A 15,384-nucleotide genomic window follows, 5' to 3' on the forward strand; every position below is an offset into this window, starting at 1 on the left:
ACACCGATGGTCTCTTAGTGCCATGCTGCATTCTCAGCGCCATAAGGTTCCCAAGCACTCTGTGGATATGAATTATTTAAGCCTCACTGTGGTCCTTGGAGTACAGGAAGGCGTCGAGCTGAAACTGCCTCTGACAATGGAAAACAGGGATGGGAGAAGGGAAGGGAAGAAAAGGGGAGGCTCCAGCCCCGACCATTCTGTTTCACACCCTCTCATCCTTCCAGCCCTGCCTGTTCGCCTGTCACAACAGCCAGAGGGAAATGCTGTAAGTGCTGCAGACGCAGTTCGATCATAATCACAAACCAACAGCAGGCAGGACCTGTTGTGCGTCTCCAAGACAATGCGCGGGCTCGGCGAGTGCCACGCATGTCGATGAGGCTGGGGAGCTCCCGGCGGGGCCGAGCCGCAGCCGAGGCTGTCCCGAGAGAAAGGAGAAGCTGGGGGCAGGCAGGGAGCCGGGGCAGGCTGGCCGAGGGCTGCTCGGGCAGCCTGGGGAGCGGCGGCTGGGTTCGCACACACGCACGCACACAGGCGCACTCGCTCACACACGCGCACACACAGCGCCCGGTGCAGCTCTTTGATTCGCGAGGGAGGAAATAAAACCTCGTAGAAGCGGCAGAAGCAGCGGCTGCTGGCAAGATGTGCTGACAAAATCGGACGCGGGGGGAGAGAGATCTCCGATCGGTTTCGCCGCCTGGGCTGGACCTGCTCCTGGGAGAGGAGCGGCGGAGGAGAGGGAGGAGGATGAGCAGCCCCTCCATCCCCGGGAAGATGGAGGCAAAACCTTTGTTCAACGTGCAGAAGGCTCTGGTGCAGCCCGTGCAGATGTGCATGTTGGATATCCCCCTGAGCGTGCAGGATGACGATGTGAGTAGAGGGCGAGGGAGCTGCCAGCCCGGGGCCAGCTCGGGGACACGGTGGGCGTGCAGGGGACAGAGAGGTGCCGTGACCCCACCCCGGCACCATCCGGGGCTGGTGAACTTGTGGCAAAGTTGACGATGCCAAGAGCTGGCACCGCCTCCAGATGTGACTGTTTCCTCTCTGAAGTGGTGTATTTGGAGGCAGACTGTGGCGCTTGCCAAATCCAGGGCACCAAAACGAAAGGAGGGGTTTGGGAGGGAGGGGAAGCCTTGCTGTGTGCAATAGCAGTCGTGTTGTAGCTCGATGCGAAAGGGAGTGTTTGCTGTGCTCGTCCTGGCTCTGCTGCCCTGGAGTGGCTGATGGGTGTGAAAAGCTGGGAGGCAGCTCTGCCTTCGCACACCTTGGTGGCTTCCCTGCCTGGTGTCACCATCCGTGGGCATCGGTCCTGCCCTCCCCTCTGCTGCAGCTGCGGGCTTTGGTTCTTGATGCAAAAATCGGTGTCGATTGCAGCATTGAGGCAGAGGTTTCCTAATGTGGGTCAGGGAATTCCTGCTGAAGGCTCCTCTTGTCTCCTTAACCCTGTCCCTCGCAGAAAGACACCCCGAATCTGACCGTGCAAGGAAGGACCTTGTGATAAAAGCTGCTGGAGAGCCCAAAATCAGGGGCAATGCTTTTCAGGGCTGGTGGGTGGTGAGCAGTCGGTGTCCCACCTGGGTAAGGGTTTTGGGTGTGAGCCAGCTGCTGTTAAAATTTGATGCAAAACTTGCTTTGATTTTTCGGAGCAGGGGAAGCCCATCCCTTGCCGTGTGTGCTCAGGGTGTGTAGTGTCACTGCGGGAGCCTTAAATCTGGCTTTCCTCCATGGCCACCGACTGACCTGTCACCATCTCTGTTACCTCCTCTTCAGCATTTTCTGCGTGTTTCAAGAGGTGAAATGACAGCACAAAACCGAGCCCAGCTCCCGGGAGGAGGCAGCCCTTCCCTGCAGGGTGCTGTGGTGGATCCTGGCAGGGGTGAGGACCCCCACCTCAGCATCCTGATCCCCGCAGGAACAGGGGACTTGCAAGGAGCCTCTTATTTTTAGAAACACCCCGAGGGGCTTTGCCGGGATCGAGAGTGTTGCTGCACTAATGAGGCTAATGAGGATACCTGGGATGGCCACTGCGGAGCTGCCGGGCTGTGCCGGGGGTGGGCAACTCGCCCCCAAAGCGCAGGTGCCTCCTGCAGCATTCCCGGGAAGGAGGGAGGGCAGCCGGGCGGTGGGAGGTGGCTGCATGGAGCAGCGGCTGGGTGCTTTATTCTCCTTCAGCTTGATTCCCAAGCTGCAGATCTCTCCAGGCTGGCGGCAGGCAATCTCCATCCCTGCTCGGCAGTGCAGGTTGGATTTCCCTGCGGCCCCTGGTGCAGCGCGGGGGATCCTCAGGGTTTGCCCGACACAGGTGGAGGATTCCCTGATTCCCTCCCTGCACTGGGCATCGCCTGGGAATGCCCTGGCCTGGGTCACTCAGGGACCTCTGCTTGCTCATCATATTCCTGGTTTTTTTGGCAGAAAAGAGAAATAATTTTAAAGGGGGCTGTGCAATATGTTAGTGCTGGGGTTTTTTATTTGGTTGGTTGGGTTTTTAACAATTCCCACAAACCCTCTGGAGGCTGCTGGGTGACAGCAGTCCTGGGAGTTGTGTCAGGGTGAGGCACGGGTCGGTAACTGGCACATCAGGGTGTCCCCAGCCCTCGGGTCATGGCTGGGGCATTAGAGCAGGGCAGAAGAGCTTAGTGCTTCCCTGTGGAAACTCGAACTGCCCCGAGGTCACACTGGGACTTGGTGTCCAGCATCCTCATTTTCACATTTCTCAGCCATGACTGCATCTCCCCGATCTGTGCCCAGTGATGCTTTCACTCCCTGCCCTCTCCTGCACTGGACAGAGCAGGATGAAACGCCCAGGTGAGCACTGGCTGGCAGCACCTGTGAGCAGGAGGTGGATCAGGGTTTGCTCTGCCTCTCCATGCTCACACCCCACTGCTCTGAGGCTGTTTTCCATTCCTGGAAAGCGGGGGCACAGCGAGCCCCATCGCTGCTCGCTCCGTCTGCTGCAAAACACAGGCTGCTGGGGAAATGCCAGCAGGGAAATCCTGAGTGGCGTTTTTGCCTGTGATGGGGTGATGGGGAAACTCCTCTTTCAGAGCTGAAATCTTCCCCCAGCCAGGCAGGGTTTGGTGTCTCACACCCACGCCCCTGTGCAGGTCTCTGCTCATCTCCTGCCGTCGCTTCCCTGGTCTGCGTGGGCAGCAGGGAGGGAGCAGTGTTGGCATTTCCCCCTCTATTTCAGGACTTTGGTTTCTATTTCAGGCTCATTAATTTGCTTTCTTCTCCGTGATGGCACAGGCAGGTTGGGGAAAGTTTGGGGGCTGCATTACCTGGGGTTCTTCTGCAGGATTCTGTCTGTCAGTCTCCATCACCACTTGGGCCATCCCTGTGGGAAGGCCTGGCTTGAAAAATGGGCTTTTCTCCTGCTGCAAATCCATCCAGTTGTGAACACACAGCTGACCCCTCTCAGGCTGGGTTCCCAGGAGAGTTGGGCTTTTACTCCAAAAAGGAGCAAGGCAAAGCCCAGGTTGGGACACCCCACAAAAACATGAACCTCTGGCTCAAGTCTGTTCTCCCAGGGCAGCAACTCTGTTGGGTCAACATCTCATATTCCTGTTTTCAGGGCAACTGCTCTGCCCCAGCAATGGACTGAGCCTCCTTTGGGGAACATCTCACCAGCTGGCAGTGGAGCATTGGAGATGCTCATGTTCAGTGGGTGGCCAGCTGGAAGGAGAACATCTCCCCCAGGCTACCCTCAACCTGGTGGTGTTTGTCAGGCAGAGGAGACTCTCATTTCTGCCTCCCTTGATATCTTTTGGCGAGGTTGTCAATCCCCCCTTTCATAATTCAGCCACAGCAGTTGCAAAATTGCCCAGGCAGCCTCCTTTGCTACTATGGGGAGGGATTTCCAAAGCTTTGCTAATAAAAGAGCAACAGTCTCTACGTCTGGGAGGTGGGGAAATCAATGAGCAGACTGTTGCAAGTGATATAACGGCTTTTTGTGGCATCTCAGGCAGTTCCCTGCCATGATGGAGCTTTATGGCTTGCTGTTTGTCAGCTTAATTGGCAACATCCACTCCCTGCCAGTGAGCTGGGATGGGAGCAGTGAGCCCATGTCCTGTGGTTCTGGGATGCTGCTGTTCTTCCCAGTGCATCCCTCCTGCCTGGGCAGTCATGGCTGTGCATCCCAGGATATCCCAGGCTGGTGCCAAGCAGCGATCACAGCCCTGTGCTGTGATGGAAACCACTGGGAAAACCTTGCTGCAGTGTCTGGTGAATGCAGCACAGCCGAGGTCTCTCCAGCACTGCTCTCTCCGAGCTGGACACTTAATGCAGCTCTACAGAGTGAGAAGAAAACAGAAAAATGTGTGGAAATCTCATTGTCCAGCTTAGGCACTTGCATCCTTCAGAGCCTGTCCTGGCTGTCTCCCCATCTTTGCCTTCTTCCTTTCTCCTCTGTGATGTCCTAATAAGTGCAGTCGGTTTGACTTCAAAGTGGTGAGCAAATATTTTCCACTCCAGTGAGCTAATTAGTTAAATTACATTTCACATGCTAATTTATTCCTCTAATATTATTTTTTTTTTCTCGGCATACTGAAATACAGGAGAAGATAAAAGCTTGGTTTGACCTTAGAGCCAGGCTCAGAGGAGCTGGAGATGGGAACAAATGATTAGTTCCCAGGTCTCCTGTAGCACAGGCTTATTTGAGACCTCATTCCGTGGAGTTTTAGGAGTTTTAGCTGCCTGCAACCCGGCCATCCCGGGTGAAATGCTGTCCTCTGGCACAGGGAAACAAAACTTTCAGAGCAGCAGTAATGAGCTACTAATTTCCAGCTCCATTGTTCCTGTCTGCAGCACCGGTATCACCTTGGAGTGCTGCATAAATAACTAATTAATCCTTGCCGGGGTGGGTGGGAATGGTGTGACTTCCCCCATCGGGGCTGGGAAGGCTTTAACCGGGAGTCAGGCAGGGACAGGGAATTGCTGCTGGTGTCAATCCCAGGCTGAAGCTGTCCAGGATGGAAAGGCTTTAACGGGGAGTCAGGCAGGGACAGGGAATTGCTGCGGCATCAATCCCAGGTTGAAGCAGGGTGAAGCCAGAGCTGCCAAAGACCCCGTGATGAATCAAATTCAGCCGTGTCTATATCAAAGGCTGTTTCTTTTCCACTGCCTGCGTACTGTAGATGTTATCGAGAGGGAGGAGCTGAAAATGAGCACTAGGAGCATTTCCTGACCACAGTCACAGTCAAAACCAACAAATCCCTCCATCCCTGCTCTTGGCTAAACTCTCCTTTTCCCTCAGGCAAATCATGGCTTGGCTTCTTTGGAGAAAATAAGAAACTGTGGAAAAAAGACTCCCAGGTTTAATTATCATCCATAAGGGCAGAGATTTAGGAGCATGATCTAAAGTTTGGGATTTCTGGGAAATACCCTGGTAAGGCTGATGGCTGAGCCCATCCCATGCCTTGTGTGCATGAACAGCTCTGAGCCTGTCCGTGTAGTGATGAACACTCTGGTTTGTGCCTCTGGCTTGATGCTGTCCCAGGAGCTTTTGGGGCGGTGGCAATGCCTGTTTCCAGCCCTTGGTGAGGCTTCAGGGAGGGAAGAGTTGGTGTGATGGCTGAGCCTTTAGACTGGTTTAAAACAGTTGAGAAAAAAGCCCCTGATTGCTGCTGTTTGGTTCACTGGTGCTAAAACATCCTGAGTCTTTACCTGTGTTCTCACACTGAATAAGCATGTGAAATACAGCCCTGGGAGTGCCAGGCCAGTAATATCAGGGTTACTACAAATAAGCACTTAGCAGGACAGTGTTGATGCAGACAAGAGTTGCTGAAGTGGAATGAAAACACAGATCTGTGGAGCCTCAGCCAGTGTCTGCCGCAGCTCCCTGGGGTACAGTCTGTCTTGGGGCTCATCCTGGCCGAGGATGTCATCATTGCCTGAACTCTGTCACCTCTGGGACACCCTGTTTGCAGGTTTTGGGATGCCTGGTGCTCACCAGACATCTGAGCCTGGTCCATGTGCAGTCCCACCGGTGGGTCTGGGGTGGTTGCTCCACGTGTGCTGCAGATCTGTGTGCTCAGCAGCACTGCAGGGGCTGCAATCACCCAACCAGCTCCCTGCTGCCCTGCTGGAGTTATTGGTGCAATTAGAACGATGCTAATTCTCTGTGTATTGAGAGGCAGAAGGAGCTGGCGTTTGCAATAATTGTTCGGTTGATCCATTTTCATTATATTTTTCCAAGTGGCCTGGCTGGGCCTGTGCTGGTGAGAAAATGAGGTAAAATACCCTGTGCCATGTCCTCAGCTGGTGCACGTCAAGGTGAAGCCACTGATTTTGGTGGCATCACAGCCTGTCTCTAGCTTAGAACATGACCTGATGCTCAAGGTGACCTCCTAGAGAGTTTCTCTGCTTCTTCACTCTTCCTTCCCATCCTTCAGCACCAACTTCTCTGCCTGAAGCTTGAGGCAATGTGAGAATTTGCTCCTCATGCAGCTTTTACTCTGTAAACACAGATCTCCCGGAGGTACAGACTCTGCCTCTTGCACTTTCCCCTTCTCCAGTGAAATGAGATCTCTTCCCTGTGCTTTCAGCTCTCTCTCTCTGCTCTCAATCTCCACCCCGAGGATCCCGTGGGGACCTTGCCATCCTTTCTGGTGGCCCCAGGCGCTGCCAGGTCGCAGTGCCCATGTGCTGCTGGCAGGACTCATCTCCATCCCTGCCCCAGGGCAGATCGGCCACCGAGCAGCTGCCTCCCGACACTGGGATTCACTCAGGGCCCCTCCGTGCAGTTTGCTGTCACCTGTCGCCGTGCTCGGGGCTCAGGGCAGCGCCGGCAGGAGCAGCTGCAGCCGGAGTGTGCCGTGAGCGCTGCCAGCGCTGCCCGCCGCCCGCGGGGGCTCGAATAAGGCAAATCCAGCTCGCTGACGGCTTTGGCACAGCGCAGACCCTCAAAGGCAGGTCGTTCGCTGCCTGCTTGGGGTCTTTGCCAGAGCGCAGGGACGATTTGCCCCTGGCTGCGCTGCGGTCCCTGAGCGGAGATGGTGAGCTGTAGGTGTCCTGCCCGTGTCCGTCCCTCTGCTCCCTGTGTCCATCCCTCTGCTCCCTGTGTCCATCCCTCTGCTCCCTGTGTCCATCCCTCTGCTCAGCCTCCCGTTCTGCATCCCGCAGCGGGCTGGAGCAGCGACAAGGCTGTCACCTGTGCAGCCACTTGATTCGGAGTGTGCCAGCTGCGCACACGGGGGAAATGTCATTAACACAACAGCAGAGCATGGCTGTAACCCCGGGCATCTCCCATCCAGGGACTCCATCCGAGATGACCCTATTTAATTACCCCGAGTTTCAACGAGCCCCGGGGCTGTGCGGCAGCCGAGACAGCTGAGAGTGGCACGGCTGAGCTCGCCTGACTCGCACTCAAACCCCTCGAGCTGGACCCTGCCTGCCCTCGGATGTGGCTGCCACCACAGAGGCGGTGACACTGCTCCTCGCTGACACCAGCTCTGCTCTTGGGCTCCTGAAAGGTCCTCCTGTGGCACACAGTCGCTGCACAGCTGCTCTTTGGGCAGCCCCGGGGCTCCCGGCATCGCTCCAAAGCCAGCACATGGCTCTGGTGGATCCCCTGCCCCTCCCTGGTGTCCCTGTGCAGGACAGAGCAGCCTGCTGCTGTTTGAGCATTGCCAAGCACAGATAGGCACCGCTTCTGTGTCCAGACAGAGCTGGATTTAGCCAAGGGAGCTCCAAATTATGCTAAGAAATGACCCTGCCATGAGAGCTGTCTTGTAACAGCTCGATTTGGCCACTGCTGGCTGTTAAATTCTGTTTAGATGCAAAGAGCATCATTGGTTTCAGTGCAATTGCTTGTGAGATAGTAAAATACCACAGCCTGAGTGAGTGGGACAGTGAGGGGGACAGGGAGGCTGCAGCTCGGTGTTGGCTCTGTCTGTTGTGAGCCTGGAGAGCTTTGGTGGCATTGTTTGGGATCAACACTGCTGGAAAGATTGGCTCTACTGCCCCAAGAGCTGGTTCTCCCCAGATCCTCCAGCCCACTCCATCATATGACAATGGTGTAACAGAGCAGGCAGCACTGCTGGCTCACTTTGGGCAGAACTTGTGATATTTGGTATTTTTGGCTCCTGGAATCATGTGTGTGGTGTCACTGGTGGTGTCTGGAGAGGGCAGCACATGGTGCACCCCAGTGCTGTGGTGCAGAGCTCAAGATTTGGGGCAGAACCTCCATGCAGGTGCTGGTGAAAGGCTGATTTGATGGACCTGAAAAGACCTCAAAGTCTGATCTGTTGATTTCCTTGTGTCATCTCTGTGCAGGCATCTCCTCAGCCCTGTGTCCTCACTCCTCTCCTGGCTTTTCTAGGCTTGTGCTGGGGCTGTCCCCAGGTGTGCTGGGGCTGTCCCCAGGTGTGCTGGGGCTGCAGCAGCTTTTGGCAGCAGGACATTGGCTCTTTGCTGCCTCCTGACAGCCCACGAGTGGGGATCCCCAGTCCCATCCTGCTGACAGCTGCCTTTTAAATGTGGGTGCTGTGAGCTCCAGAGGACAGCTGGCAGCATCAGGACACTCACTTGGAGATACTGAGGAGCTGTTTGGGATGACAAGGCTGTTGTGGGTGTGACAACCTCGGTAGTGTCTGGCTGTGATGTTGGTGACAGGGAAATAAACGCAGAGCAGCTCAGTGGTGACCTGACACGAGGGGGCTTCCTGCTCTCCTGCCTGCCAGGAAAGCAGCACCCCAAAAATCCCCTTTAATGACCCCTTTCTGCTCATCCTTCTCCCTTGAGGCTCCCTTGTGCATTGCTTTGAGAGTCTGGGGTTTTTCTTTCGTCACAATGCTCTCCCCACTACTTCCCATACTGGAAACCGAGCACGACTTAGAAACTGCGACCAAGCGAGGAAGGAGGGGAAACGTGGTTTGTGGTGCCAGAGCCTGGGCTGAGCGAGCAGAGCAGCTGGGAGGCACTGCTGGGGGCTCTGGGGAGAAGAGCTGAGGGCAGGGGGAGGCAGGATGGAGGAGCTGGTCCTGCCACGTGGGGTCTGGCAGTGTGGTGGTCGTGGGTTGGGGAGTCCCTGAGCAGGGGGGTCCTGCCTGGGCAGCCCTGGAGCTGTCTGGAGGCAGGAAATGGAGATTAATCCCTCCCCACCCTGCTGTGAGCAGAGCAAGAGGGAATCAAAAGCGGCTGAAAATCCCGGATTTCCCTTTCTGTTTGGCGGGAATTGATGTGGGAAGCACAAGCAGGAGGAGGTCAAGTGAAGTGGGTGCAGCTCCACCTTTTCCCAATGCCTCTGCACCCATAGCCCCTGGGGGGAACTGACCCTCCCAGCCCTCCCCAGTTATTTTGGGGTGAATCCCCGTGTGCTGACAGTCCAGCTGGTCGCAGAATGTCACCAGGCTCCATCAGAGACGTGTGACAAACTGCCATTCCCTGTGTCCCTCGAGTGCCAGCTGTCCCCATGGCACACCGCTCTGGGAAGGAGCTTTGTCAAAGGTGACTCTCAGCCAGCGCTGGGGCAAGGAGGGGGAAAGGGAAGCTCCCCGGAGGTTTGGCTGTTGTGAAAGGATGACTCAGTGCATGCCCTGGCTGGGTGGCACCGTCTGTGCCACCACATGTCATGGAAACCCTGACCCAGCTCCGTGCCCGCGTGGCACGAGTGGCATTGGGTAATGAGCCATCGGTACAAGGCTGATGCTCACACTGAGGATAAACAAACTGCCCTGCAATGGTGCTGGCAGCTCAGGAATGGATGGGTCAGGCCATGCACTCTGTGCCCTGGGAGGTGAAGGTGGGAGAAGCTCCTCAGGGCCAGAAATTCTGGATGAGACCCTCGGGGAGCAGCTTGTTCCATCGCTGTCTGCTCCCTGACCCTCCTGCAAAAGCTCAGCTCGTGTTTTCTCGCTGTTTTCCCCGCAGTTAGGGGAGCCAGAAAGAGCTTAAAATCTAATTTCCTACCAAAATAAGGCTAATGCTGTCACGGTGTTCATCTGCCTGTGCCCTCTGTCCCCAGATGACTTCTGAACCCACTGACCTGTGTCATGCAGATTTGGCTGAGGGCTCGCAGATAATTAAGTCTGGGCAAAGATGATGAAATGAGATGGTTGAGAGGAGGAAAAAGAATCTTGTAAATGCCCCAAAACATCTGTAGCATGAGTTCATGTATTATTAGACACCAGCAAATCCACGTGGGAGATGCTTCTTACAAACACTTAACCACGAAAACATTTTCATTCTCAGTTCGTACATTTTTAGGCACCGAAAACAGTCTCGAGACACAAAACTATAGGAAGCAACACAAGTCATTTCAGTGCTCATGGGACAACCCTTTTATTTTAATAAAACCTGGAATTCTTTGGCACTTAACGTGATTCCCGGAGCCAAGGCTTGGAGGACAAACAACATAAATCATGGACTTGAAGGTAAAAAGCTGGGAGGGTCAGCAGTGCTGTGGCCAGACTCAGCCATGGCGTGACTTGGTGGCACTTGATGAGTTTGTTGATACTTGTGCCACTGTGACTGAGGGACAAACCTGGTGCTCAGCCACAGCCACACGGGATTGTTTGGGAGAACACTGCTTCTCCGTGCCAAAACCCCCACAACAAAAAGAGTTCTGCTGGCCATGGAGAGAGAGAGAGGCCCTGGAATAACTTCCCCCCTAGAACAATGCGGGGCGGAAATCTTTTAAAGTCCTAATTACCAAAGGGAAAATAATTTTTTTTAAACATCCTTTGTCTGAGCGCCTAACAATACCTGGGAATACTAAAAGACTTTTCCAATTCTTAATTGACTTTTCAGCCATGTCATTGTTTGTTTCATCTCTGCAGCAGCCTGCTCAGGGCTGGGCAAGCGAAACTTTCCCTTTCCAGCTCTTGCCAGCCCCTTTTCCTGACTCTCACGTGGCCAACAGCAGTAAATGTGTGCTCAGGCTGTTACAGCAGAATGTTTTCATGTCCACTCACTGCGTCCCTGCCCAGCCCGTGGTGAATTTGGCCCAAATGACTTGGCAGGGGCTGCGCAGTGTCAGCACCGGGCGCGCTGGCTGCTGGTCCAGCTGCCGGACGTCTCTGCTGCTGCTCCTCCTGCAGCTCCTCTCCCCATCCCTGCGGCTCTTCTGGGCTCTCTGGCTCCTCTGTTGGCTGCTCGCTTTCAATCACATCAGCTCCTCACTCTGCTGGAGCCTTGCTCCAAGGTTTCCCTCCTCACTTCAGATCAAGTCAGCTTTCCTGCAGCTTCCCGACGCGTCTGGGGTTTGATTTATGCTTTCCCTGACGTTTGTGTGGTTGAAGGAGATACAGGAGCATTGTTGGGACATCCTTTCCATATCCCCTCTTAAGGGGCTTTGTTCCTGTTTAACTGGGTTTCTTATTTTCGGTTCTCTCAGTTATTTATTGGTGTTATTAATGCTGTGTGTGTGCTGCTGCTTCGCTTATTCCCATGATCTGGCATTTAAATCTGTTCCACCTCCTTCCTGTACTGGGATAACTCTTTGTACCACTTGTAAATCCACTTTACTTCCCTACCTGCAGCTCTTCAGATCAGCTCAGCACCTTGCAGCCTGTTTGGCTCCATGTTTAAAAGGTGGCCTTTGGACATAATTTAACCTTGTGCAACTGATCAGCTCTGTGCTTCTTCCCTGTGCTTGTGCTATGGCATCACTTTTCTCTTGGATTCTCAGCAGCTCTGTGGCATCATTCCCTCCCCTATGTGTGTCCAGGCACGTCCTTGCAGCAGCAGGGCAATGAATGGTGCTGTTCAGGTTCGGGGAGCTGAGTCTGAGCGTGCTGGGGTGGTGGCACAGACGCCAACCTGCATGGCTGTCCCCAGGGAGGACAAGCAGTGTGGGGTCAGAGCAAGTCCCCAGGTGCTTGATGATGCCCTGCCTGTGCTGTCACCCAGGCAGAGGGCAGGGGGAGCCTCTCCTGGCCTTCCCTAGCCCAGGAGACAGTGGGAATAAAGCTGGAATAATGCTGGAATAAAACTGCCCTCCTGCTCCCCTGGCTGGAGTAAAACCCACAGGCATGGGACCAGCCAGGGAATGCACAGGTTGGGAGCAGGGCTTGAGCTCAGGCTGGGAGAGGAGCTGAGGAGGAGGAGGAAGGGCCACTCTGCTGAGCTAAGTTTCTCTGTTACCCAGTGGGATTTCTCCATGGATTGGTTGCCAGAGCCTCTCGTTTCTGGGATTCTCCTTTTACACGATTCAGCTGAACGTGTCGCTTTGGCTGGTTGTTGTTGTTGGAAAAATGTACTGCCTGCCCTTGGATGTGGTTTTGAAAGGTGAGCAGAGCCAGAGCTTTGCTCTGTTTTGTATCCACCCAGCTGGTGGATGTATGTTTTCAATATCAAATGGAATCTCGCTATTTCATTTAATTTTTCTGGCAGATGAGAAGGGCCGGCTTGATTTCGGAAATGAGTTTCCCTTATCTTCAGGGGCTACACCTATCCCCACCTTTCCCTGCAAATTTTTGTGGCTTCATAACCTTTCCCCTCATTTCCACCAGTGGTTTTCCTTTCCCTGGCTGCTCTGCAGACAACCCGAGCAAGCAGGGATGGAAATTACAATAACGGAGCACCTGGGAGGCTAACCAGTCACACACTGATTGCTAAGCAACACGGAGAAATGTTTTTCCTGTTTTTCTTTCGGTTGCAAGCACCTTAGGTGGCGCTTGTTAAAAGAGCTGACTGAACCATTCTGGCAGAAAGGTGATAGGGAGATAAAAGCTGCCTTTAAAGACAAACAGCTCGAGAAATAGTAGTCCTTACCAGAGGAGCTGTGGCGTGTCTGCAGCGTGTCAGGCTTCAGCAGCTTAATGCCTGCTGAACTCTGCACTCCAGGGAGTGTCACAGCCAGCATGGAGAGCCACGTGGAAAAAGGGAAAACGCTGCCAACCCGGAGCTACAGCTGCACATCCTCCCGGTGTGGGGATGGTACCTAGCAAAAGTCGCTGGTGTCTTGGGATGCTCCCAAAAAAGTGAGCTTTGGTCCCTGCATCCCCTGCCAGCAGTGCTCTGTGAGGTCTCTTGGTATTTTCACACCGTGGGTGCTGCTGTCCTTGGCTATCTGGACATGTTTTCATATTAGTAGTTGTATCTTGCTTCTGATTTTTCTGAGTATTTTCTTCTCTGCAAAGCAATCCAGGTGCCCACCCAGAGTGTGCTGTGGTCATTTCTTTCTAAGAAAGTGGCTTGATTTTCCATTGTCCCACACATTGGCCTGGTTCTGATGAGCTTTTAGAGGTCAGAAAGCTTGAAAAACGGAGGTTTGTGTTGTCACTTGGTTTGGACAAGGCCCAAGTGATGGGACAAGGGAGAATGGCTTTAAATTGATGGAGGGTAGGTTTAGATTAGAGATTAGGAAGAATTCCCTGTTAGGGTGGGCAGGCCCTGGCTGCTCCTGGATCCCTGGAAGTGTCCAAGGCCAGGTTGGATGGTGCTTGGAGCAACCTGGGATAGTGGAAAGTGTCCCTGACTGTGGCAGGGCTTGGAACAAGATGATCTTCAAGGTCCCTTTCAACCCAAACCTGTTGGAATCCAAAAAAACCTGTTGGAATCCAACTCCCCAAAAATTCTGTGATTCTACTGTGGTCAAGGGGTTGCTGCAAGGAGTAGGATGGAGGAGAAATACTCCTGCAAGGTCTTTAGCCTGCAAGGCTTGTGGAATAATTGCATTGCCATCGCTGAGGTTCAGGAGCCAGCAGCCTCCACAGGAGCTGCCGTGGCCCAGCTGTGCACAGGGGCTGCAGGAAATGAAACACAGAATAGCTGGATGGAGAGTTTTAGATCCTGATTGCCCTGGGATTTGCTGTGCTTCCTCTGCTAGGAGCTGACAGTAATGAGGGGCTTGCCTCGCTGTGTTAGTGCTTGGTGTGGAGGAGAGCTGTGCTCCCGAATTAACTGGCTCTGGATCCGTGGCTGTGGGGAAAAAGGGGTGTTGGGGCACAAAGTGCAGGAGAGCCCGAGCCAGCCTTCCTCCCTGCCAGCACAGAGTTCACAGTGCCTGATCTGGCGGGAAATGGCCTGAGAAACGCCCTGAACCTGGAGGCACAGGGAGTGATCCGACTGCTCTGGATCTGAGACACTCAGCAGAGAATCTCCTAAAATCCACGCTTGATGTAAGCCGTGGCAAGTGGTGGGTGGCTCTCACCTAAAATCTGGTTAAATCAGGGTATTGATCATGCTGCAGGTGAGAATTGGGTCGGTGAGGGCTGGCTGAGATCTCTGGGTCCCCGAATTTGGGGAGCAGTTGCTGCAATCTCACCTCTCTGCACAGATTGTATGAATAGAGCCATGACATCAATTTCCCTTCTTGCACAAAGCTTGGAGGCTTTTCCCCTCATCCTGACATGGAAGAGATAGCACTAGTTGTTTATTATTATTATTATTGTTATTATTATTGTTATTATTATTGTTATTATTCCTTATAAAATAACCTTCCAGTTGAGTCTGTGCAGCAAAAACGAAAGTCTCTCCAAACAAAATTGAAATCCCCAAAAAGTTTTGATCCAGCACATGACGCCTAACCTTTAGTTAGCAATTCTTGTAAATAGGTAGCACTTTTCCTCCAAAATGCCTTAAAAACAGCAGCAAGAAGGGCTTCCCCAGCTGCACAATAGAAGGAAGTGCTGTGGGCTCCATTTTAGAGCCTGTGAGCTGCTGCCAGGGCTTGGGACAGAGGCCGGATAATGTTGCAACTCCCACATAAAGCAGCCCAGTTCCCATCAGAGGCTGCTGGTTTGGATCCTGGCTCCCTTGCTGGTCCAACAACGAAAGCTGGAGGTGTGTGATGCTCCAGAGGGGCTCTGCTGGAGGTGCTGAGGGTGATTCCTGCCTGCTCTGCTCGGGGCTGAGATCAGCTGTTTGCAGCTCTTGGCATCTGTCCTGCTGTAGTTTCGCTGAGGCTCAAAGAGAATAGGGTTGGTTGGGGTGGTGGCAGTGGCCTCGGGGTGGTGGCAGTGGCCTCGGGGTGGTGGCAGTGCCCTAGGGGTGGTGGCAGGAGTGCTGAGGTGTTTCAGGCAGCAGGAGTACCCCTGTGGAAGTGTTTGTGAGCCATGCTTTGGGGTGAGCAGCCTTGCTTGATGGAAAAAAAACCCACAGCAGCACTGAGCACAGGAATTGGGTCACTGTGAGTTTTGCCCTGTAGGAAATATGCTGGAAAGCCCCACTTGGCAGCAGAGCAGGGAGATGAAAGCTGCAGGATGGAGCTGGGAGGATGCTCAGACACCACGAGCCTGGATGTGCTGGGCAGAGACAACTCAGGGTCCATGCTGAGCCTGGTTATTAACTGAGCTCTGAATCTGCAGGTCCTGCAGGTCCTGACCAACAGATTGACCCAAATTGATTCCCAAACCAGAAAACTGGCTTAGAGTTTCCAAAAGCCTCTCTGTGTTACCCACCCCATGTTATTAACCATGCAGGAAAGGCTGGATATCGAGGCAGAGG

The 15,384-nt window shown here is 53.9% G+C and overlaps 1 protein-coding gene across 1 annotated transcript in view; it reads left to right on the forward strand.

The window, feature by feature from the left end:
• The first annotated feature begins 620 nt into the window (after positions 1-620).
• RALGDS (ral guanine nucleotide dissociation stimulator) overlaps positions 621-15,384 on the forward strand; it is a 40,582-nt gene continuing 25,818 nt past the window's right edge. The window contains exon 1 of the mRNA XM_085076913.1: positions 621-867. Within this exon, the coding sequence (XP_084933039.1) occupies positions 745-867 (123 nt within the window). The 5' untranslated portion in view covers positions 621-744. The remainder of the gene's footprint in view (positions 868-15,384) is intronic.

This window comes from Lichenostomus cassidix, chromosome 17 (assembly GCF_008360975.1).
Source record: "Lichenostomus cassidix isolate B80296 chromosome 17, HeHo_3.0, whole genome shotgun sequence".
Lineage (NCBI taxonomy): Eukaryota > Metazoa > Chordata > Aves > Passeriformes > Meliphagidae > Lichenostomus > Lichenostomus cassidix.